The sequence below is a fragment of the Oculina patagonica genome, chromosome 2, assembly GCF_052425735.1.
Source record: "Oculina patagonica isolate OP01 chromosome 2, crgOcupat, whole genome shotgun sequence".
Classification (NCBI taxonomy): Eukaryota; Metazoa; Cnidaria; class Anthozoa; order Scleractinia; family Oculinidae; genus Oculina; species Oculina patagonica.
This window is the reverse complement of record NC_135759.1, coordinates 3398211-3422909: the sequence shown is the minus strand read 5'-3', so window position 1 is coordinate 3422909 and position 24699 is coordinate 3398211. Positions and strand designations below refer to the sequence as shown.

General features: G+C 39.0%; 1 protein-coding gene, 2 long non-coding RNA genes and 1 pseudogene across 5 annotated transcripts in view; 1 reads left to right on the top strand and 3 right to left on the bottom strand.

Annotated features, from left to right (window-relative positions):
* LOC144642680 (organic cation transporter protein-like) overlaps window positions 1-21758 on the bottom strand; it is a 54134-nt pseudogene extending 32376 nt beyond the window's left edge. The window contains exon 1 of the transcript XR_013568764.1: window positions 21283-21758. The product of XR_013568764.1 is annotated as an organic cation transporter protein-like (transcript). The remainder of the gene's footprint in view (window positions 1-21282) is intronic.
* On the bottom strand, window positions 26-3397 carry LOC144642655 (uncharacterized). 2 transcript variants are annotated; one of them, XR_013568759.1, is made up of 3 exons: window positions 3076-3397; window positions 955-1063; window positions 26-456 (listed from the first exon to the last, which is right to left on the bottom strand). It is a non-coding gene; the product is annotated as an uncharacterized LOC144642655 (long non-coding RNA). The 2 variants fall into 2 exon arrangements; XR_013568760.1 differs by having other exon boundaries at window positions 26-448.
* LOC144642654 (uncharacterized) lies at window positions 3502-7493 on the top strand. The gene is made up of 2 exons (XR_013568758.1): window positions 3502-3867; window positions 6330-7493. It is a non-coding gene; the product is annotated as an uncharacterized LOC144642654 (long non-coding RNA).
* On the bottom strand, window positions 13024-21962 carry LOC144642674 (organic cation transporter protein-like). The gene is made up of 10 exons (XM_078501699.1): window positions 21766-21962; window positions 19633-19916; window positions 19395-19541; window positions 18218-18498; window positions 17495-17737; window positions 16250-16384; window positions 15670-15749; window positions 15141-15249; window positions 14349-14421; window positions 13024-13815 (listed from the first exon to the last, which is right to left on the bottom strand). Exons 1-10 carry the CDS (start codon window positions 21797-21799, stop codon window positions 13567-13569), a joined length of 1635 nt encoding a protein of 544 aa, XP_078357825.1. The 5' UTR covers window positions 21800-21962; the 3' UTR covers window positions 13024-13566.
* Window positions 21963-24699: the final 2737 nt, after the last annotated feature.

Sequence of the window (24699 nt, the reverse complement as noted above, 5' to 3'; positions counted from 1 at the left end):
AAGTTTAAAACAAAATAGTATGAGATTTTAGTTTTTTTTCTTTAAGCTTTAGAAATGCAGTGATGCACCCCATTATTAAACAAAAGGAGGGCAGAAGGTACCAGTTATGCTAGGGCAAAGGAATGCCATCAGGTGCAAAGGAGCTCAAGATTACATATTGATGCCTTTTTGCAGTCCTTCTACAATGTATGTGCTGCCTTTCAGTAAATGGTGTGCATACATGTAACCTGCATTAAAGCAGGACTGCGCCACTAAAGTGTGCTGGTGCTAAAGAATTTCTTTTCTAAGCCTGGGCTCTCACAGCCATCTCTGTTTCCACTCTCCTCTTCTATCTCTGGCATGGAATACTCAGACAACATAAAGTCCACAGTCATGAATTTCTGGTAGTGATCTTTTTCCTTTACTGTTAGGATGTGAACTGCTCTACTGAAAGCTTTTATCCCTCTGCCTCTTTTTCTGTAAAAGAAAAATATATTTAAGAAAATTATTTATCAATGGTAACTCTTGAGTCACAAATCGACAATAAAATGTGGGTTTAAAAGAATACCAATCTAAAGACCACTCTTTCTTAAAGTCTTTAAACAGAAAGGCCTAAGAATCTATTTAGAGACAGTAAACTGTGAGAGCTATGCAAAATGCATGAATCATTGTACATGTACCGGTATGTATTTTGAATGTGAATGCACACAAAATATCATGCACATTACAGTTGTAGCAGCTAGAATTAGAACAACTACAATGTGTTTTTTTAAATAATGTAACCAAAATACACAGCATTGCATTCAAAAATTTAATCTTCTTGTTTTTCTTCTTGCGCTTTCATGTAGGAACCTTCTGCTTGCATCCATAGCTAAATAGACTGAATATTTAAATTACATTTCGTATTCACATACACTAATTGCATTTAACTGTACAAAATTCTAGAACACTGTTGAATCATAAAAAAAAAATTACCATATTTAGATGGCTTTGGACGCTCTGCTCCTTCGAGAGATGTTGACTGCATTTCTTGAGTTAATGACACTTTGCCTTTACTTTGTCTGAAAATGGACACCCATAGCAGCTACAAAATAATAATAATCCAAAAAAATCAGTTTGTTCAAACATGGCAAAGAGAAATATTCTTAGATTTAATCAACACTAAACTATTCAAAAGATGTATTCATGAGTGTTTGAAATAAACTATTCCAAACAAAAATAAGAAGGAGAAAGACTTGGGGTAAAGTTACAGTAAAACTACATGTATAATCTGCACCTTTTTGCACAATATTTATGACCAAAATTAAATAGCAGGTGTGGGTTATCTACTGAGACATCTGTGGTTAGAGTTCTCAAGAGCTTACTTAATGTTCATAAAACTTCTAGGATGTCACTGAATAAACACCACAAACTGTTGTTTCAGATTTCCAATTTATTAATGAGATCAGTGGCCATGCATACTCAACAAAGGCAATTAAAATTATACTGGTGAGATTAAAATTTTTAAACCAATGAAAAATTCAGAGTAGGTTCTGCAACTGTACTTCTAACAAAACAGTTGATAGAGCTAGTAGTACATTAATTTTGTGAGATAGAAGAAAAAAGAGGGTTTACTTTTTATGGTGCCAACTGGTACTTTGTACACCAGCTTAAATTTGCCATTGTTGTCAAGTTCATTGAATCTAAGTTGATTTGGGTGCCTGCCCAAGCAAAAAAGCCATATTCTTTGTATTGGAAAAGGAAATGTTGGTTAAATGGCCTTTCAGCTTGAGGATATTATTTAACTTACAAGTGACTAAAGAAACCCTTTTTCTCTTCTCTGAAAAACCTCAGTAGTCAATTTGTGGTTCCAGAAAATACATTGTATCCATACCATTTCCACTAAGGGATCTTTCATATGACTCCCCTCCTGTCTAAAAATTTTAATTTAGCTTCAAACATTGCTTTAAATGTTTGGATCTTTGAGATCCTCTCCTTCCCTTAAATTTCCAACCTCTCTATGGGGAAGTATGAATATTTTCTGGAGCTTACACACTTGGTAAAACATTTGATTATAACTTAACAAAATTCTAAGATCTGATTAGTTTTTTATGGCGAGCCCTGTTTATTTGCCAAATTGGGGCGTGTGCAGCTTAAATGCCCAACAGCACATTTGCATGTTGCCGTCATTTGACTACTATTATTTAAATGTTGAATCCCCGGTGGGTTTGAATTTAAAACAAATTGCTCTAATTAAAATGATAAAATAGCTGATAGTTTTAAGAGATCAAGGATAAATGTAATACCAAGTAAATGCATTGTGTCTAAAATACGGGCAACAAATGCAAGGAATGGTTGGTGTAGTAAAAATATTTCGATATAATTCTATTTCATCTTCAGACTAAGGTGACAAACAGGTAGCTTTGATTTTACTGAAGGATGGTACATTTGCACATGAAAATAAAAAACAAGATGGAACTGTAAAAAAAGTAGGCATAATTCCCTGCTTGCTTTTAGACCGTTGTTCAAAGATGGTGCTATGAACGCTTGATATGGTAGGCTTTTTTGCAAAGTAATGGATTCCAATTGTCATCGCTGTCTATTATCTTTGTGTTTGCATGCCTGGTTTGGGGGAGAAATTATCTGTTCCGTTCATTAGCAGGTGGGTTGTTTTTATTGATAAAAATGTCCAGTAGATTGTATTAAGTATCTTTGTTTTGTATTTTCATGTGCATATATTAAATGCAATGTACCAACCTTCAGGATTCTTAGGTTGCATTTAATGCCTGTATTATAGACACAATGCATTTACTCGGTATAACATTTATCCTATATTATTTTGTATCAGTACATTATAGGACTTTGTGTCATCCAATTATATCTGTAAACACTCAAGAGAATAGCAAATCAGTCCCCTGCTCCATAGTTATCTGCGTTTTTCCATCACATGTGAATGATTTTAGACCAAATATCACAAACTGAACTATTATAAAACTCAGCCCTATTACCAGGATGAATTTATATAAGACAAACAACCAAGTAGCAAAGATAAAAGCTCTATTTCAGAGGAATGTTAGTATGTTTGGTAGGCAGTTTGATCCTCGCAGTCTTACTTACCGTTGTATGGCATACTCGATAACATCAAATACCGGTGTGGATGACGCTGTGGGCGATGAACGTTCCTGGTTTAAACTGTCAGTGAAAGATGGGCTGTTGTTCGAGGACGTTTTGCTCACTGTCTACATGGCCGTTGGACCGTTCGGGCTCGAAGATGATGGCTGCGTTTGAGATCGCGAAGCTCGAGGTGTACTTGTGAATTAATGTTTGCATCCCTCATGTTCAGAGTCCCGTTTGCCTGTTTGGTTTGGTGATTTTGTTGCCATAATAGAATGAACTAACAAAAAAAAGCGACAAACTGAAATAAAATGGCGCTCCTAGGTTTGAATTGGTTTGATATATAATCACCACGTGACAGCCATTGACATTTTCATTGGCTAAAACAGCATAATGACGTCAAACTACGGGAGGCCCTGGTGACGAATCGGTACATCTCGTGTTCAATAAGTGAAGTAGCAAATTAGCGTAAAGCCTTACCACTGACACGATTTTTGCCGGGAAAAAGCGGGAATTTTTAACACGAATAATTATGTCGGCCTCCAGCTAAAAAATCGAGAATGAACGTGAATCTTTTTGGAGAAAGAATACACCAGAGGAAAAAGCGAGGATGTAGAACGAAAAAAGAAAACGAAAGAGAAAGGCTAGGTCTTAGAAAAAGAAGAAAACGGGAAAAAGATTGTGCTTGCACTTGAGGATGATCAAGCGACGACCATGGAAGATTTGACAGCACGATTGCTCTATGTTGTGAGAAAGTGCTAAGCAAAATGGCTGACTTTACATCGTCGTGAACAGGCAAGTCTTAAAGAAATCATCTTAATCTTTCGTATAACACCTTTTTGTACAATCTCTTCAAAGTATTGATATCATGGCACACCAGTTGCGAAGGCTGATGACAATTGGATCATTATTGACTTACCACTGTCTATTTTGAACAAAATCGACCTACAATCTTAAAGCTTAGGGCCGGTTTACATGAAAGGCAGGTGCCCCGGCTAACCCAGCTACTCTGGCGAGCCAACTTTTCATACGTTTCTCACAGGCGGATCCCCCCCCCCCCCCCCCTTTGCGCAGCATTTTTTTATTTCTTTGAAACTGCATAAAAATAATAGAATAAAATTGTTTTATTCGTAGTTGTTTCACTTCCACCACTTCGCTACATTGTTCAATATACGAGACGAGGCCTGAAGAAAAACGACAAATATGAACTATTGATGTAACTTCTGTCCCTTTTAATCATGCATAAAAAATATTAAGGTATACAACCCACCCCCCCCCCCCCCCTTCAGGAATTCCTGGATCCGCCCCTATTTCTTTTGAAAACACATTGGAGTGTTTACATACTAGGCGGGAAGCCCGCCTTGCCTGCGCACTCGGTCTACTTGCCGGGGCACCCTTCTAGGTAGGATAGCCTTTGTCATGTAAATTGCCTGGGCTATCCTGGCTTGCCGGGATAAGTTTTTGCACGTGTTCTAAATTTAAATATGAAGTTAATGGCATAAAATGTATAAATTCTGGACCAAAACAGTGCTATTTAACCAAAATTAGTTCAAATTAGTTTTATCTGTTGACTGGAAAATATAAATTTATTTGAGCAACAGCTTATTTAATAATCTGAAATTTTCTTAGGAATGATTATCCTTATTCACGAAACAACAAATTTAATTTCATTTTGGTGGCCAAAGACTTGAATTTTGATTGAGTTCCCCCAAAAATACACGCAGTAAATGTTTAAGAGCTTGCGCATCAAAGTATAATAAGTTTGAAGACGGCTAGCCTTAATTATTCAGTAAAAAGTCATATTTTTCTTCAATCATTTGGATCTACATGTACCCGGTACATGGTTTTCCCAGGCAGTAACACGCTTCAATGACACTGTTCTTAACTCGGGTAGAAGGGCTGTGAATTCTGCATGTTAAGGCGGGCTATGTTCATCCCTTCTAGCGGGGTAACTCGGGTAGCTGGGGCACCCTCCATGTAGGAGGACACAATATTGACAATATTGACAGATCACAATATTTTGCGGAAACCAAGTTTAATAATTGTTTTCTGATTTGATCAGTAAATTAGTTTCGCTCATGGGAACCGCTTGCTTTTTGACAGACTAAAACCTAACTGCACCTTCGATAATACAAGCTGTTTTTATGAAATGTAAAATTCTGTTTGTTTATATAGACTGTTCACAGCCCTCTATTTTTGTGTTTTTGATTATAAGTATAAATTCACTGCTCACTACATGTAGTTCATTGTTCATTGTCTGGGGCTTTAATGTGCCCAAAAGAGTGAACTTTCATCACTCATATGCTCTCTTTGCATTGGTTTGCTTAACTAATAACTTTGAAAAAAAAATCATTTTAAGAGGGTAGCAAAGAGTTTATGTGTGACGCATGATAAGGGGAAAAATAGACCATGATGCTTGAAAATAACAAGAAAAAATACTGTGACACAATTGAAAATGGAGAGAAAACCCTCCCCACAGAAGGCTGTTTGGGTTACAGTGTAAATTCCCCCCCCCCACCCCCTCCCACTCTTCTGGAAATTCCAGATAATTTCCATATGTTCCTTCAAATAATAATTTGGCTTTTGAGCCCCCTTCCTCCCTGAGAATTTTCAATGACTATGGATATTTTCTGGAACTGTACAATCCAAGATCTCAGGCTAGGAAAGCCCCATATGGTGGGAGCATTTGAGGACTTTGGTAGGCAGACAGCTTCCTCTTAGACTGGGGAATTTGTTAATAATTTCTCTGAAATTAATCCCAATACTTGTGGACAAGATTGTAGCCCGTGAACAGGCTCCTTGGTTGTGTGAAAATAAAACTGGTTAGCAAAAATAACTCACCATATTTCTCTTAATGTCATAGTCTTTCAGTGAGGCCAAAAAAAAATCTCAGAAAAAAAGAAAAACAGTCACAGGCAATGATAAGAATATAATTTCCTTGTATAATTTTAATTTTTGTCTTGCTAAGATGACAATTTGTCTAGCAGTGATCAATACTGTGCAAATATGTTGTAAGTTAAAGAATTTTTTTCAGACTGTGGTTTATTAGACACAATCCATTACCAGATATAGAAAACATGCCAAATAAGGTTATCATTACCATGTACAGTCTTTTGCATTTTGGCCATGTTTTCAAAATTGACATAATTATTTTTAGTTGTTTTGTGTATTTTGTCAAGTCCTGCAGGCTTGCCATAAAATAAACAAAAGACCTGAAAAACTTGATATGTTAATTGTTTAATTTCTTTTTTATTCAGCCTTGGCAAAAGATGAATCACAACAGGCACAAAGTATCCAGCTCAGCCATAATAAAGATGCTGGGGTTTCTGCTGACAAATCACTGACGGAAATAAACTGAAGACACCTCAGTCATGTAAAAGATCCCAGGAGTTCTAATGACCAACCACTGCTACTAGGAGTGTGGGGTCTTTGGCCAATGCTACAATATCTTTTATAGCCAGGCATGTTAGTTGCTGCTAAACAATTCAACAAATATCTATCGTCAAAGTTTTGAAAGTCACTAAAGGAGCATCACTCTTAAAACAGTTAGACAACCCCTGTTTCTCCCCTGGTTACATCAGTAAACAATGACTCCTTTTTTCACAGGTTAATGATAGAACCGAATCCCAGCAGATAAAATTTCATTCTCTTAGTGGATGCTTTAATAAATTAAGACAATTTCAATAGAATTCCATTAAAGGAAAGACCAGTCATCTTTGTTACATACAGTTGAACCCCAGTAACTCAAACTCTGAAGGGAAACGAAAAACAGTTCGAGTTAGCGGGGTTTTCGAATTAACCGAGTAAAAATGACTGAAAAGTGGGTCCAAGGGAAATAGAAGCTAGTTTGAGTTAGCGGGGTTGTTTGAGTTATCTGAGTTCGAGTTACCGGGGTTCTACTGTAGTTTCCACTATTGGGTTTTCAAAATGTGGTCATTTTTAGGAAGCCCACTGTCAAGATGTGGTCATCTTTAGTCAGTCAGTGAAAACTAAAGTAGAACCCCGGTAACTCGAACTTGGATAACTCGAACAACCCCGCTAACTCGAACTAGCTTCTATTTCCCTTGGACCCACTTTTCAGTCATTTTTACTTGGTTAATACGAAAACCCCGCTAACTGGAACTGTTTTTCGCTTCCCTTCAGAGTTCGAGTTACCAGGGTTCAACTGTATATAACAATGTAAATACCAATCATGATTGACAATAAATAAGCAAGCAATTATTTTATTATTTTCTTGAAACCCTTTTTATTATAGACATAACCTTCACATAGAAAAAAAAAACAGTTGAGGATTTACTGATGAAACCATGTTTTTTAGCCCAAAGGTGACAACGAAGAATAAGAATAAACAATAATTTATTATTTTTTCTTGAAATGATCAAATCCTTCAGTTGAAATAATGAAAACGAATTATTGAACAATTTGAATGTTATTGTTGGTATTCAGCTTTCCACTTTCTTCATGAGTATCATAAATGACTGTAATGGAAACTTTATGAAATCCCTTACTCCACTTTCAAGCAGTGGTTACTTTATAGAGGTGAAATATAAATGAGCTGACTGCTGGGCCTTTGTCCAGCAGTTTTTTGTTGTCCTGTTTGAATTTAGGCAGAGGCACCTGGCATTATCAGGAACAGATCTTTTTGCGTTCGACGAAGGTGAACGCATTCCCAATTTCAAGTGGTGTCCTGTACACATACTGGGTGTCCTGCGTATACCAGGGGGAATTTTGGAGCTAGCATAAATGCCTCGCTTTCAAGTTATCGACGCCCATTTAATGGGCATACACACTTGGACTTACCGCATATGACATCACACTTATCAACGCTTATAACTTGCCCACAAGTCAGTCCGATAAGACCCAAAGAAACAAGGGAGAGTAGGGCGGTGGGGATGGCTGGGTGGTGGGGAGAGACACCCAACGATCAATTTTCTGTCTAAATAGTGAAAATGGCAGTAAACAGACAACCATCGAAGCTCCTGTCGATGGCCAACCATGAGCGGAAAAAAGGATTCATAACTATAACTGCCTGCTTACAGAAATGATTTTCAAAAACTAAGATTTCAAAAACCCGTATGGTTATACCATTGCAGCCATAACTAGAGATGAATGACCACCTATTATAGGGTTCGCTTGGAGAGCTTCCACTGTAGTATACTATATATAGGTTTCCTCCGCAAGTGGGATATGTGCCAGAACATAAGGGAGTTAGGTCGTCATGTTTTCATGGTAGGGAGATGATGATTTCAAGCCTATAGGCGGATCCTTGTTGATGGTCGAAGTCCGATCTATACGTGAAAAATCATTGAAAATTTTATAGTAAGCTTGGGGAATAGCCTGCGACTACAGCCGCCACTTATCGTTCCCGCTACTTTGCTTTTCGCATGTGAAAACACGAAACATTGAAACAAACTGTTCTTCCAAAGAGAGCAAATTAAACATTTGCCTCGGTAGCAAAAATTTGGTTAATTCACATATTTGCTCCCTGGCAAATGTGAGCGTAATTGAGGCAAAATTATTTCTTTGACACATGCGCACATCTATAACAAATGTACACGTTTGCTTGTATGGCAAATCCGAGAAAATTGACCGTAAAGTTACTTATTTGTATCTCGCGCAAATGTGATGTAAACTTAGTACAAACAATTTATTTTGCACAGTGTTTACTTGAATTTGCATTAAGTAGTAAACGTGTAATTTATACACAGAAGGCAAATGTTTAACAAATGAATATGAAAGTTAAAAATTTGCCTTGCGAGCAAAAGTGAGGTAAATAAGGAGCAAATGTCATCTTTGCGTCACATTTGCACAACAATTCGTCAGATACAAACATTTGTGTTTACATGGATTTTACAACTTGAGCAAATTTAGTGCAAAGATAGATGCCCAAATTTGCATCATATTTGCTCAACTTTCAAACTTGAGTAAATCCATTTTTTCGTCCAGTGAAACCTGGGCCGCCTTGGGTGCAAATTTTATCCCGACCAAAGTAAACGCAAGTCATCGCAAGTCACGGCAAATGCACGCAAGCCCTGGCCAAACGGACACGCAAGTAGAGGCAAGTTTCCAAACTCGGTCAAGTCTTTGTTATTTCGGCGTGGCCAGCGACACCGCGGTCGGCGCTGCTCGGCTTCGGCCGATCCCAAATTGTATTTTCCGGAATAAGAAACCTCTCAACTCAGAGTATTCAAAGTTTGCTTTAATTATCATAAAGCCTTTGAACTTCAAACAATAGGAATGATCATTAAAGGAGCGAAAATTCATGGCGTTACCCGAAGTTCAATCCCAAAGCCTTTGATTGATGGTTACTTTTGGAAGGTTTGCTACTTTGAGGATTCAGTCTGTTATTACAATCGTTAATAGTACTTTCGGAGGGTCGTTACTTTTGAAAAACTACGGGTTTACCATGAACGCGCGTGCATATGTACGAAGAGGCAGCTACTTGTACGCCCCTGTCTTACAGGAGACGGGTAAGCCAGCTTTAGCCTTTATATTGTCGAAAGACTCCATTATTGCTCAATTGTAAGGTCACCATTTAGCTCTAAACTCTCGCACGCTCTCATTGACCCTCGCCAACTTTTATGTGTCGACAAAAAGGTTCACTCGTCGATCTAATTGAAGCTACTGGTATGCTCTGTTTTCGTTAATTTTCCGTGGTCCGTAATTAAAAGAAACACTATAATCGCACAAACGCAAGCACGCAAACAGGAAAAAAAGACCCTTAAGCTTGTGCTAGACAAAAGTTCAAGCATAAGCATCAAAATTCAATGTGTTTGTGCTTTTACCTGCGTCGAAGCCGTATTCACGGTGAAATAATACAATACAATACACAATACAATACAACAACTTTATTTAAACACGGTAAAAAAGTTTAAAGCTAAAAGCTTGTGGAGCCGTGTACAAATTAAAAATTTAAAAAGACATATAAAAAGACATCCTAATATTGAGAAGATAGAAAAAATTCACTATTATAATAACAATTTAAAAATTCAATAAAATTTAAAAACATCATCGTTCAGTCTGACAGTCTGCGTGGATAACGCCTCGAAGCTAATATTTTTAAGAATGTTCTTGCCTTTTACTATGTTAAAAAACGACTTAAAATTACTAGTTTTACCGTGTAGTCGTTGTGACAGGGCATTCCAAATAACGGATCCCCTGTAAGCGATTGAGTTTTTCATAAAGTTGGTGAAAAAGCGCGGTACCACTACCTTGTAACCGTTCCTTAGTCCATGCTTGTTTTCCGCTTTTACAATGATATGGCGCATATCTGGTGGCGTTAAATCGTTGTAGACCTTGTATACTAATTTCGCTAAACCGAGCTTGTACTTATAAAAGATAGAGTCCCATTTCGCCTTTTCTAAAACTTCCTCAGAGGGCATATCACGCAGGAAATTAAAAATAATACGTGCGGCTCTACAATGTAAAGATTCAAGTGACTTAAAGCCGTCTTTGTTAAAGTGACCACCCCAGATGGGCAGTGCATAGGTCACGCCGGGCAAAATGATCTTAAAATACAGGTCTTAAAGCATGTTTCTAGGAAGAAATCTACTTCTTTTGATGAGGTTTAATTTTAGTACAAACGCCTTCTTAACTTCCAAGATGTGGCGTGACCATGTGAGCTTGTTGTCGATAATCACTCCGAGAAGTCTGGAATGGACCACCCAGTCAATATTTTGGTGTCCAAGGCGTAGTGGTTTTAAGGGACCAATGAATCTTCCTCTAAATAAGACCATAGCCTCGCACTTCCTAGGGTGTGGAAAAAGAGAGTTCACCCTACACCATAAAAGTAGTTCGTTCAATGCATCGTTAAGTAGTGTGGTGACATTGTCAATCGTGTTGCCCACACAATAGATTGATGTATCGTCCGCGTACATATAAACCTCACCTGAGGTGACTGAATCAGGTAGGTCGCTCTTGTACAAATTAAATAAAGTAGGTCCGAGTACCGACCCCTGCGGTATACCATAGGTAACTTGTGCATAATCTGATTTCTTTCCGTTCATGACGGTAAATTGTTTTCTGTTGCTAAGATAGTCCTTCAACCAATCAAGCAGATTACCATCAATTCCAAAATAATGCTTCAATTTGTGGATAAGAATAGAGTGTGATACGCTGTCAAATGCCTTCTGAAAATCGATGAAGACAACACCAACCACTTTCTTAGAATCAATAGCACGTCGCCAAGTCTCTGTAAGATGGGCTAACAGCAGTTCAGTTGAGTATCCCTTACGGTAGGCCCACTGATTGTTGGTAAGTAGGCGATTATCTAACAAGACGTGTTTAACTAATGCATCTGCAACACAAGATTCCAGGATTTTGCTTGGTACACTTAAAAGGGAGATAGGCCTATAATTTCCTATTTCGGTCTCTTCGTCTTCTTGAATACTGGGTTAAGGCGGGCTATTTTCCAGTCATTGTAGACTCCCTGGTCCATACTCCGCACATATAAGTTCGTTAGTGGCGCGGCGACGGATGGTCCGGCGAACTTTAGTAGCCTTGGTGAAATACTGTCCGGGCCAGTAGCTTTGGATGGTTTCAACGACGATAGCTTCTTTTCGACAATACTGCACGATAGAGGTATGTCGGATAAGCATGGAACTGCAGTCTCCTTTATTATGGGTCTCAAAGGGAGTGGTTCAACAGATTTAGCCATTTTCTCGCCGATGGAGGAGAAATAAGTGTTCATTAGGTTAGCTTTCTCTTCGTCATCTACCGCCAGGCTTTCGTTTTCGCGCTTCAGCGGTCCAATGGACTTTGCAGCTTTGGGTTTGGTTGCATCATTTAACAGTTTCCAGTACGCACTGGATGTCTTCACTTCATCCAGTTTAGCTTGGAAATATGCAGCCTTGGCTTTTCTTATGTCAGAAGTTATTTCGTTTCTTAAAATCTTGTAGTTGTCCCAGTCCTTACGCTTGTGCTTGCGTCGCTAGTGAATTAAAGACCAGGCTTAAAAATCTAAGCCTGGTCTGAATTAAAGACCAGGCAAATCTAAACACAACATGAGCTTAAAATCTTTTCTTTGCCATGAATGAACTCTAAGTATTCAATGCTAACTACACTTACCGATGACGTTAAATGTATAGTAACGGCCACGTTTCTAGCGAGGTCTTACATCAGAATGAAGGTTCAGGGTTTGCATAATTATTACGATACTATTATTCAACACAAGATCATCAAGAGAGTTCCGCTGATAAAATAGCTTTCTCGAGCTTCTGACTTTTTCACGTCTAAAAGTTTGCTTTCAAAGGCGCGCGCGTCAAAACACCAACAAAGCAGCTGTGGTAACAGAGTCGATGGCTCATGTTTTCACAGCTTTTGCGCGAGTTTTGTTAGTTAAGTACGAATTGATTCAGAGAGAAAGAGAAAGTGAAAATTAGAAACACCTGTTGTTACACACAATGTTCAGGCTTTAAATGACTTGTTTAATAAATGAGTTTACGACTTCAAGATTACTTGAAGGTTTCTTATGATGATTATGATATTGATGCTCATTGTGATACAATGCTGTCTATATGATATTTACAAACAATACAAGTTTATTTATTTGAATTTTTAGGACTAAACTACATCTTGGCGAAAAATCAAACGGAAAGTTAAAGAATTATGGCTACAGTCAACTCTCGCCTTGCGGACATCCCGCTATTGCGGACACTCGCTATTACGGACAAAATCCAGATCCCCGGCGAAAGAGGTTTGACTGGAAATGACTCCCGCTATTACGGACTCTCGCTATAACGGACAGTAAACGACGCCCCGAGCGTGTCCGCTATAACGAGAGTTGACTGTAATTGTTACATTGATTAGTTTCGGCATTCGCTGTTTTCACCGTTCCCATAATACATCTTGATTACCCCCCAAAATTTTTGCATAAGCATTGTTTTCAATTTTTCTTGGGATTTACAATGACGTACAATCGTCCCAAGAGAAATTGAAAGAAACAATGCTTATGCAAAAATTTGGGGGGGGGGGGGGAAACAAAGTGTATTATAGGATCGTGAAAAAAGCGAATTACCCAAAGCAAAAAGACGTGTTTCTTCGCAAGCTCTCCCCAATCCCTCAATCGAGAAACATCTGAGGCTCCGGCCAATTTGTATTTCATACTGATGACGTACACTGCGTAAATCCGTGCCGTGCCTCTTATTGGTTGCGCGCTTCAATGCCACGTCATTAGTATAGAATAGAGAGATTAAGCTTGACGTTATACGGCAAACGCGAGCTTGCATTTCATTTTGTGGCCTCTTTATTGAATTCTAAAATAAATTCCTCATAAAAATAGGGAAAAAATCCCGCATTCACGACAAACACAAAACTACTCATTTCCGCGTACGAACGCCAAACGCTAGACGGCAGAAGTTAAATTTTGGCCGTTCGCGGGAAAAATAAACGTCATGCTTAATCTCTCTAATATTTAGGCCCGCATCTCAAACGTCGCGTCTAGATCTAGAGGAATGGAAACGAGTGCGTCGCTAGTGACGTCATAAAAGTTAAAAGCTATGCTTTTGTCAGGTCCTCCATCTTGACCGTATTGCTTTCTGTTGCCACTTGCTTTCTTCGCTGGTTACGTCTTTTGCCACAGCAAGGTATCCCGTAATCATCTTCAGCTGCTTCTGCTTCTTCGATGGTTTGGTGCATTGGTGCGAACAGCGTCTCTGGAATCCAGTACATCAATATACCAGCAAAAGTTGCAACCACACCAAAAATGACCACTGGAAACGCAATGCTGAGACCTGGTAACTGACCCTAGCAAGGTAACCAGAATGCGCTCAAGTTCATAGTCTCATTAATAACTGAAGGTTTGAATGTATTTTTAAATACATTCAAACCTTTAGTTAAAAGACTTCAGGTGCTATCGTCACACAAAAGCTTGGCGCCCAAAAGGCGATTTTTGACGTTCACAGTAACAAAAAAACCAAAATCGCCAGGGGTATTCTCGCTTCCTATTCTTTTTAATTTCAGTCCTTTTCTGGAGAGATTTTGCTGCCCCTGTGAGGTATTTTTATCGAATTCGCGGCTAACAACAATGTAAGGTTTCACCAGCTTTTTTTCAGTTGGGGGAACAAGTGCCGGTTGATGGCGACATCACTTTTTCGAGAAGTGACTGAGCCCACATTTTTCGTCCCAGAAGTTGCTAAGCGACATAACGTATTTGTTCTCGCGATTGGATGAATTAATTCGGAAATTCTACTAGTGCTTCAACGAAGATTTGCCAAAACCAGCACTTAGTCCCCAGACGGGTTTAAGGACTATTCCAATGCCCTTAGATCTAGACTTACCATCAAGGCGACGTATGGAGCTAAGATGCCACCAACTCGAGCACTCATAGATCCTGTCCCTTGAGCTGTGTTCCTGAAAAGATAAAAATATGAAGAGCCAAAACCATCGGTATCGATCACACTTTTATCGACAAAGTACGAAACTTCACAAAGATACTGTTGGAAGAATCCACCTAGATTAACGGGCTTCTTAAAATGTATCATCAAAATTAACATAATGATCAGAGAAGAAGATGCAATCTCATTTGGACTATTCACATTTGCGCTATTTGGGCTTCTTTGCCAAAGAGTAGAGGTCCAATTGGCGGTGACCAGAAGTGAGGATTTATCCAAGGAATGTCATAGGCTGAAGAGGAAGAGGAGGAGGAGGAGGAGGAGGAGGAGGAGGAGGAGGAGATGGGTAGGAGGGGGAGAAGAAGAAGAAGAAGAAGAAGAAAAAGAAGAAGAAGAAGAAGAAGAAGAAGAAGAAGAAGAAGAAGAAGAAGTAGCAGTAGCAGTAGCAGCAGTAGCAGTAGCAGTAGCAGTAGCAGTAGCAGTAGCAGTAGCAGTAGCAGTAGCAGTAGCAGTAGCAGTAGCAGCAGTGGCAGTAGAAGTAGAAGTAGTAGTAGCAGCAGCAGCAGCAGCAGCAGCGGCAGTAGCAGTAGTAGTAGTAGTAGTGGAAGTAGTAGTGGTAGTGGTAGTGGTAGTGGTAGTGGTAGTGGTAGTGGTAGTGGTAGTGGTAGTGGTAGTGGTAGTGGTAGTGGAGGAGGCAAAGGGAGGAGTATGAAGTTTTTGTTAATTGATGAAACCTACCTCAGTACGGTTGGAAAAAGCTCAGACGTCATCAGATAAACACTCGTCCAAGTGCAGTCAATCATAAGGTATCCAAAAATAGACAACGCTGTGGTTGCCACAGGAGCGTCTAAAAATAATATATCATTGTATTGAATGATTAGTATTCGTGATAGGTCTACATGACATGTCCAATTTGGAAATAATTGGATGAAAAAAATCCGAGGACAGCCAAAATTGGACAAGGCTGTAGGCCGAGTCCAATTTGGCCGTTAAAGGAATTCTTTGAATCTAATTATTTCCAAATTGGACAAGCATGCAGTCCTCGTACTTGTCAGTTGTAGAGCTAGTCAGTTAGTCCAGCATTGTCAGTAAAACTGTTTCCCTCGAAGAAAGGCAGACTGAAATATTGAGAATTATTTGAATTGCGATTACTTGTTTATCATATAAAGGGAAAAATTTTATACATTAGGAAATTTTCGAGGTCTCGCCGTCGGCAAGTTCACATAAGCAATTAACTATTCTTCATGGTTTACATCTCAGCTGTTACCTTTGTACACAAGCAAAATCAGTAGGAAGGTAATCCCTATCAAGATCATAATGATACCATGGCAAATGCGGCGACCAAATCTGAAAAATAAGAAAAGCAACGATAAAAAAATGCCAATACGTCAGTGACACAAGCCTACTGTAAGAAAAGGACTTACATTGCGTTCTCCCGCTTATGCACTTATGCACAACGGTCGGACGCTCTGCCACTGAGCTACAGGAGACTCGTGGGAGCTAGGCCACTTAACTAGGTTTAAATAGGACAAACTTCCCGCGTACTGAGTGAGATATTTATGGAAATACAGGATGGTATTTTAAGCTTGTATAAAGACTATGAGAAAGAAATTCTCCAGTCAGTGACACAAGCTACCTGGAAAAAAATCCGTCGGAGTTTTCCTAACAGGGGTCGCAGAGATATTAGAAAGGTGTTAGTCAGACAGTAACACTAACTACTACTAGAACAAAAAGTCTCAAAATAACAAGCAAACACGATGTTGTACATTGCTTGACCTTCTAATTGATGAAGCGCTTTATTGTGCTAACCAAGAAATTAAAGAACAAAAGAAAACGCCATTCCTTACTTAAGGTATAGGATCCATGTAACAGGTATCCTGAGAGTTGTTATAACCTCCATGATGGTATAATTGACGTACAGATCACCAACCAGTTGAGAGATAAATATAAACATCCCGAAACTGACCAGCGCCACGACAAACCTACAAAATCAGTGTTATGTACAACTACGGGCTTCAACTCAAGTACCTTATTACATGAAATTTTCGCGACACGTTAATTTCGCGATTTTGAGGTGCGCATATTTCGCACACTTAAATTTCGCGATTTTGCGAAAGTTTTGTATTTTGAATCACTTAAATTTCGCGTTTTTGAGTAAGACACAGTTGACATTTTCATGGCAATATTATTTAACATGTCCTTGAATTAAATAAAACAACTTTATCAAAGGAACAATAACGTCAAAATTCACAAGAACGCAACGGCGGGACTAAATGTCAACGGTAACAACCGCAGAGCAGTTCTCACAAGCCTACAAAGTAGGTCATGCGTGTACGTGAATTATTGTTCCGGAGTCAATTAACGACAACATCCATTTACATTGAAAATTCCTCCCTTCAATGGTACTAAACTCATTCTTTCTTGATTATTGACATAATGCGGGTCACCTAATTTTCGCAACATATTATGTTCGCGACACTTATTATTCGCGTCAATTTAATTTCGCGATTTTTATAAATCGCGAAATTCGCGAAATTAACGTGTCGCGAAAATTTCATGTAATAAGGTAACAAGTATCATACAATGCTATGCAAAATAATGCGATCAAACTTCGATGAATTAAAGGGCTTCCAGGATATTAGCTGTGGCATAAATTAACAAAACGGAAACGAAATTTCGGCGAATTTTCTTCGACTGTTCAGTCCACTATTTCGAAATTTTGCTTCGTTTTCAAAACCCTACAATGCGTCAGATGAAGCGTCTTCGAATTGACAAAGATTGATCATAATTTTCGCTTTCATTATGCTAAGACGGGGATACTTGTTTAAGAGCAATTGTGAGGGACCGGAAGAGAAGAAATGCGTTTGTTAAGTCGGTACAGCTTCTTTTATTTACAGCGAGTAAGCCTCCCACCATGGCTAACCTGACTTGCAACTGATCTGCCTCCTGCCATTTGGGATTTTTAATGTTTGCTTCAAATATTTGTTTCCTCTATTTGAGTGGCATGGTAAAAAACTCGAGCTGATGATGACGTGTGCATGAACACTATAAACAGACATTTACATTTTACCAAGTACAGTAATATTTCATACCATTGGTAGCAGATGATCGCCGTCCATTTTCTCAGCTTTGGCGTACGAAACAAGTCAATTGGTGTGTACTTCTTAGCTTCTTGTTCTCGTTCTAGCTGGTCTTTCCTCACATTCTCTAGCAGAACTCCTAACACCCCTGGGTCTACAGGTTTATTCTTCTTTCCTCCAAAACGCTCGATAATGGTTTGAGCCTCGTCCAGCCGATCGTGAGCGATGAGCCACCGAGGGGATTCTGGGATACATCTGTGAAAAGTGCCAACATATTAAAAATATATTCAAGCCTTGTATCATCTTAGGTTTTCATCCCACCAAGTACACTATTGTGTAGACACTCATTTCTACGGGAGAGAAGCCTTGTGAAGTCTACGTTAACTGTCATTTCGCCTGTGCGACCGCCGTAGTGAAAACGTGAATTGTTGAATACATGAAAAAGTGAACTTGTGAGTGAGAGGGAATGTGAGCGAAGATCTAGCAATCTGAGACCAAGTATGTGTTTAACCGAAATGGTCCGTAGAAGTTGACCAGACTAACAACATCACCGACTGACAACAACTTTTCACTTGACTCTGAAGATGACTTCCGCTCAGGTTGTCGAAACGTCAGTCACCAACAACAGTTCTTCTCAGAGCTACTCTCACCGAGACAATCATACTTTACGACCTAATGATACTTATTTTTTCTTATACTTTACAAGGATTCTCATCCTACGTCTCGATCACTTACTTCCAAAAAGGGAACAGCAATATGGCTGGCAGAGTAACAATCATGATTAGATTCCTCCAATCTCGTTCGAAATAAGCGATAAGGACAAACAACATTTGGAAGCCATTGTAGTAAAAATAAGCCATATTGCCCGCGGCTGTTCTTGTGCTGGGTCCAACCAACTCCATACAAAAAATATAATGTGACAACATGACGCCTGTAAGACCAAAGCCAACCATAAACCGCAGAACCGCGAACAGAGGGATGGAATGAACAAATGTTGACCCGAATCCGGTTACAAGCTGAAATAACAACAAAATACCATTTTTTAAAATAACTGAGACCCTTCTCGCAGCTCATTGCATTGGTCAAGAACAATGGCGCAAGTGAGTAACGGGTATAGATCACAAAATAGCGTAACATGTAACAAAATTGACCTTTTGGTACTAAACTTGACATATTTCCCCGACTTTTCCAACAAAACTGAAGCCAGTGAATTGTTCCGACAACCTCGTCAGCTTCAAGAAGAAATAAAATATCTTCCGAGCTGTCACGTGTCCAATTTGCCAGAGAATTTTGGATGATAACGTTTAAACAGATTGGACCACATTTTTCCATGTCCCCATTTCTGTGGTTTGTTCAACATACAAATAGACCACGGAAAAATGTGGAAAATTTGATAATTATCAGACCATTCGTGGTTTGCCTTCAAAACTGTCTACCTTATTACATGAAATATTCGCGACACGTTAATTTCGCGATTTTGAGGTGCACATATTTCGCGGCACTTAAATTTCGCGATTTTGCGAAAATTTTGTATTTTGAATCACTTTAATTTCGCGTTTTTGAGTGAGACACAATTTACATTTTCTTGGCAATCTATTTTGACATGCCTTTGAATTATATAAAACGACTTCACCGAAGGAACAATAACGTCAAATTTAACAAAAACGCAGGGGGACTTAATCTCGGCAATACAACAACAGAGCAGTTCTCACAATGTCTACAAGTGAGTCAATTGACGACAACATCCATTTACATTGATTACGGACATACGCGAGTCACTTAATATTCGCGTCATGTTATGTTCGCGACACTTTTTTTTCCTTTCCTTTAATTTTGCGATTTTTTTAGAATTGCGAAATTCGCGAAAATAAAGTGTCGCGAAAATTTCATGTAATAAGGTACAACATCTTACCATAATAGCATTGCAAATGAAGATGCATTTCTTTCTGCCCCAGGCGTCTGACATCATCCCGGTCACAATTGAACCAACTAACATTCCAGCGAAAAAACAGGACTGAATAGTAGCCCCCAGGAACGCGCGGTCACAGATAAGGTTCCACTGGGAAGAGAGACGCGAACAAAACGTTATATTTCACTGTATTTTTGTAATTGTAATTGCTGTGGCAACGACTGTCAATAAAAATACTTACCTCTGACACGGTGCTGTGAAAAGGTCCGTCAAACTCGTATGACGTACATCCGTCACAACATTTCTTTGCGTCACACGTGATATTTGGCGTGACACAGTGAAAGCCAGGGGTACCAAAACCAAATACTAGCAAGGAAAACTGATTCGCTATAGGAAAAGCCGTCAAACAAGTACAGAAGTACAAAATTTTCTGGTATCTTCCGAAAGATGACACATGGTCAAATATGTCATCAAACTCATAGGTCCGCTTTTTGTCTTCTGATTTCGCACTTTCAGCCATCACACCTGGGGTGAAAAGTTAGAAAGAAAGTTATTAGTGGGAGGATCTCTAAAAAGCTGGCAAACATTTTATAGTTGATTTGCATTGTTTTTTTTTTTCTTTTTGGATATTTCGTATGGTCAAATGTTAGCCTTCTTCTACGTGGTTCGTTAGTCAGGAACCGGCCCGATGAGTAGGGGGCGATGAGGAGCGAGGCTGGGTTTTCCCAACAAAGTTTATGGGTTTTAATTAATATCTCGACCTGGTGGCGCTTTGAACAACTCTCCTTCCTTGGTCAGGGCTGTTAGTTTAATAGCTAAATGGCTAAATCTTTGTAGTCTTGCATTCTTGAGATGGTAATGATTTTTGCAGGCACTTTTTTTTGCAAAGCGACAACACTTGGAAAGCAAACGTACATTCCTTTCCCTCCTAAATTCTTCGCCATGTTTTAAAATAGCGACAGAGTCTGAAGTATATCTATATATGCAAATCGAAATACATTTAATGAATTGCACTTTCCTATAAGATAATTTTTTTTCTATTTGGAGCAGAAGGAAAAATTCTCAATTGTGGAAATCATTTAATTTGCGATCATAGGGCCAATGACTTTAGGACTCGTTTCCAGTCTGTGATAATCTCCCGCTAAGGGCAGATGATGCTTACACGTATATAAATACACATAAGATAGAGATTCAACCAAAAAACCCCCAAGTTTTTTTGGAACTAATATGCGACCTCAACGTTAAGGCGCGCGCAGGGCATACGAAAATAAGAGTCCCTGATCGCCAGTTTTGACGAGAGTGAAACAATCGTCGATTATCATTATTCTTGCGCAGCAAGGCGAGGATGGGTGTATACGGGACTTGACACATCACGCAAGGTCGAGACAGTAAGAAAAAAATCTCATTTACCGTCAAGAATATTTGAACAGGTTCAATTTGATGAGAGTTGTAGTTGATACTTGACGAGATTTGATGAGCGTGTGCGGAAGTTTCGGGCCAGTGAAAGCTGTTAACGTTTGCGTTCTCGGCTACCCCGCGAGCGATCGCGTATGACCGTCGCTCTCGACTTTTAAAATCTCTAGCATATTATCCAGTCCGCTTGTTACATACGGACTTCAGTTTGAATACTCTAGCATGTTTTACTTTTGTAGATCAGCCTGGCAAATGGAGTGATAGTGTTAATAATTTATAATTTATACTTAAGTGTGATCAAAGCTCTCCAGCCCTTGACGAGGAAATTACTGACATTTCAAACTAGAAATTTCCCCTCTACGAGCAGACACAGCCCATAGATTTGCCGCTATATCGTATCTATTACTTGCGACTCATTCAAGAGGTCGGTTATTCTTAGACTGTGCAACTTTGACTTTAAGAGCAAAAAAAAAATAACCTGAACGTCTGAACTAACGAAGAATAACAGCCAAAGCACAGCGTTCCGCTTTCGGAACAAGACTTCTACTCTCCTTTTTGCAATCACACGAAACCCAAAACGGTTTACGGTCGTTTCGAGACAAATCGTTTCGAGACAAGTCGTTTCGAGACAAGTAGAGGTCGATTTGAGACACATGCGAAGTCGATTCGAGGCAAACTGAAATTGATTCGCTTCAGAAGCAAACTCGAGAAAAGTCTAGTATAAGTGTTTAAGTTTGGTAATTTTTGTTATCTCTGTAACAAATAAGCTAAAATTTGCAGAAGCGACTCGATCGACTGACGTAAATAATAACACAGAGGTGTGTTTCTTGATCGTAGGCATATAACATGTTCTGAAGTTATAGAAGAAGTCTCAAAAATACATTGATACAAATCTCTTTTGTAAATAAACTTAACCATAACATGGTCTTGTTTGTGTGTTCTCTGAGGCTTGGATACATACCTTTGATTCTCGCGGAGGTATGGGTTCGTTTCATTTACAACGGAGGTTTATGTTCGCTCGAACGAGTATGTCGTCGAAGGTTTGTTTGGTCATTTATATATAGTATAGCATTTTGTATCGAAAGGACTTCAAGTACATAAGCTTGTTTCGAATCGACTTCACATGGGTCTCGAATCGACCTCGACTTGTTTCGAAACGTTTCGAAACGACCGGAAGCGATTTGGTATATATGCCTAGTGCACGCAGAGTTTGAGTTCAAAGCGTGGGTTCGCGTCTTCGAAAGTGCGACTAAAAGTTTCGAGCAAGGTTTCGAGTTCAAAGCGTCGGTTTGTTTCTTCATAAGTGTGAATAAAATCTTAACAAGAGTTTGAGTTCAAAACGTGGGTTCACGTCTCCGCAAGTGCGACTAAAAGTTTCGAGCAAGGTTTCGAGTTCAAAGCGTCGGTTTGTTTCTTCACAAGTGTGAATAAAATCTTAACAAGAGTTTGAGTTCAAAGCGCGAGTTCGCGTCTTTGCAAGTATGACTAAACGATTCGGGCAGGGCTTCGAGTTCTAAGCGTCGGTTCGTTTCTTCACAAGTGTGAATAAAATCTTAACAAGAGTTTGAGTTCAAAGCGCGAGTTCGCGTCTTTGCAAGTATGACTAAACGATTCAAGCAGGGCTTCGAGTTCAAAGCGTCGGTTTATTTCTTCACAAGTGTGAATAAAATCTTAACAAGAGTTTGAGTTCAAAGCGTGGGTTCGCGTCTTCGAAAGTGCGACTAAAAGTTTCGAGCAAGGTTTCGAGTTCAAAGCGTCGGTTTGTTTCTTTACAAGTGTGAATAAAATCTTAACAAGAGTTTGAGTTCAAAGCGCGAGTTCGCGTCTTTGCAAGTATGATTAAGGTCGCGCAGGACCCTTGAAATCATTATGTATGTATTTATTTAAAGATTGTGCACGAACTGCGACGACTGAAGCCGACAACAAACGAAATATTCATGACAATGTTTTTCTTAAAGTTCTTTGTACAAGTAATTAGACGGTATTGTTCTCAGCTTTGCGTACCGTGCGCTGAAACAAAGCGAATTATCATAATTAGATTCACAGCTGCGAATATAGCACAAGTCGGTTGTAAACATTTGTCTTAGCCTGCGAGCAGGCTCTCTATTCGGGGGCAACGCGAATATATTATTATTGAACTCCTCGACTCGCGCCTTCGGCACTCGCGGGATCGCGTTCGACGCTCGAAGGGTTCAATATTCACGTTGCCCCCGATAGAGAGCCTGCTCGCAGGCTACATTTGTCTTGGAAGGTCTTCGGAAGAAGAAAAACCTGCAATTTTGTGTCCAAGTTTTCTTCGCCTATATAGAATTTCAGGAGTTGATTTGCGAGGAACATGAACTTGGTGCACTCTATTGTGTTATGACAAGAGCGAATTTTGAAATTTCGTTCTCAAAATGAAGATAGCACGTTTCAAAGTTTAAATTTCACATTTTTACTTTCTTAGAAGCTATTAACTTCTAGCAGTTTTTGAAATCGAAAATTTCGTTCTTGTCATAACACAAAAGAGGTTATGATTCATCTCTAGGTTATACAATCATTTAATTCGGTGCGCTGTTGTAGCCGAAAACTTGGACACAAAATTGCATTATCTGTAGTTAAACTTTTAAGAGCCTGTAGGATTACAATAAACGGTTATCTCTGAGTAAAAGGACAATCATGATGTAATTCCATCACCCCTTAATATCCTTGATAAATTTTAGAGGAATCGATGTTCAAAATGTAGCAAATTAAAGCTTTACAAGATAGCACCCCGTCAAGAAATTTGGCTAATGAATTTATTAACGAGCAAGGGTCCTGCGCGACCTTAAACGATTCGAGCAAGGCTTTGAGTTCTAAGCGTCGGTTCGTTTCTTCTCAAGTGTGAATAAAATCTTAACAAGAGTTTGAGTTCAAAGGGCGAGTTCGCGTCTTTGCAAGTATGACTAAACGATTCGAGCAGGGCTTCGAGTTCTAAGCGTCGGTTCGTTTCTTCATAAGTGTAAATAAAATCTTAACAAGAGTTTGAGTTCAAAGCGTGGGTTCTCGTCTTCGAAAGTGCGACTAAAAGTTTCGAGCAGGGTTTTGAGTTCAAAGCGTCGGTTCGTTTCTTCACAAGTGTGAATAAAATCTTAACAAGAGTTTGAGTTCAAAGCGTGGGTTCTCGTCTTCGAAAGTGCGACTAAAAGTTTCGAGCAGGGTTTTGAGTTCAAAGCGTCGGTTTATTTCTTCACAAGTGTGAATAAAATCTTAACAAGAGTTTGAGTTCAAAGCGTGGGTTCGCGTCTTCGGAAGTGCGACTAAAAGTTTCGAGCAAGGTTTCGAGTTCAAAGCGTCGGTTTGTTTCTTTACAAGTGTGAATAAAATCTTAACAAGAGTTTGAGTTCAAAGCGCGAGTTCGCGTCTTTGCAAGTATGATTAAGAGGAAATCCGCCAGGACTTCGAGTAGTTATTGGACAAAATTATGTACCAAAACTATTTACACCTGATTGCAAGCTTTTGTGTTACTGCTTCAAATATCTTATCGAAAGAAATCTTTTCTAACAACACCACACATCGAAAACACATTTTGAAGTTCCGCTGAATTCCACTGAATCTCTTAAAAGATGTAAGCTTTTGCCCATAGCTTGTGAACTTTAAATATCATTTTCTCAGACTCTGATAAGAAATTGTTGTACCAGAATTATTTCCACCTTATTGCAAACTTTTTTGTTACTGCTTCAAATATCTTATCAAAAGAAATCTTTTCTAACAACACCACACATCGAAAACTCATTTTGAAGTTCCGCTGAATTCCACTGAATCGCTTAAGACGAATTTACAAAATGGCTACACGTGAGATTTTGCCCATACCTTGTGAACTTTGAAATTCATTTTCTCAGACTCTGATAAGAAATTGTTGTTGGCGTTATCACGG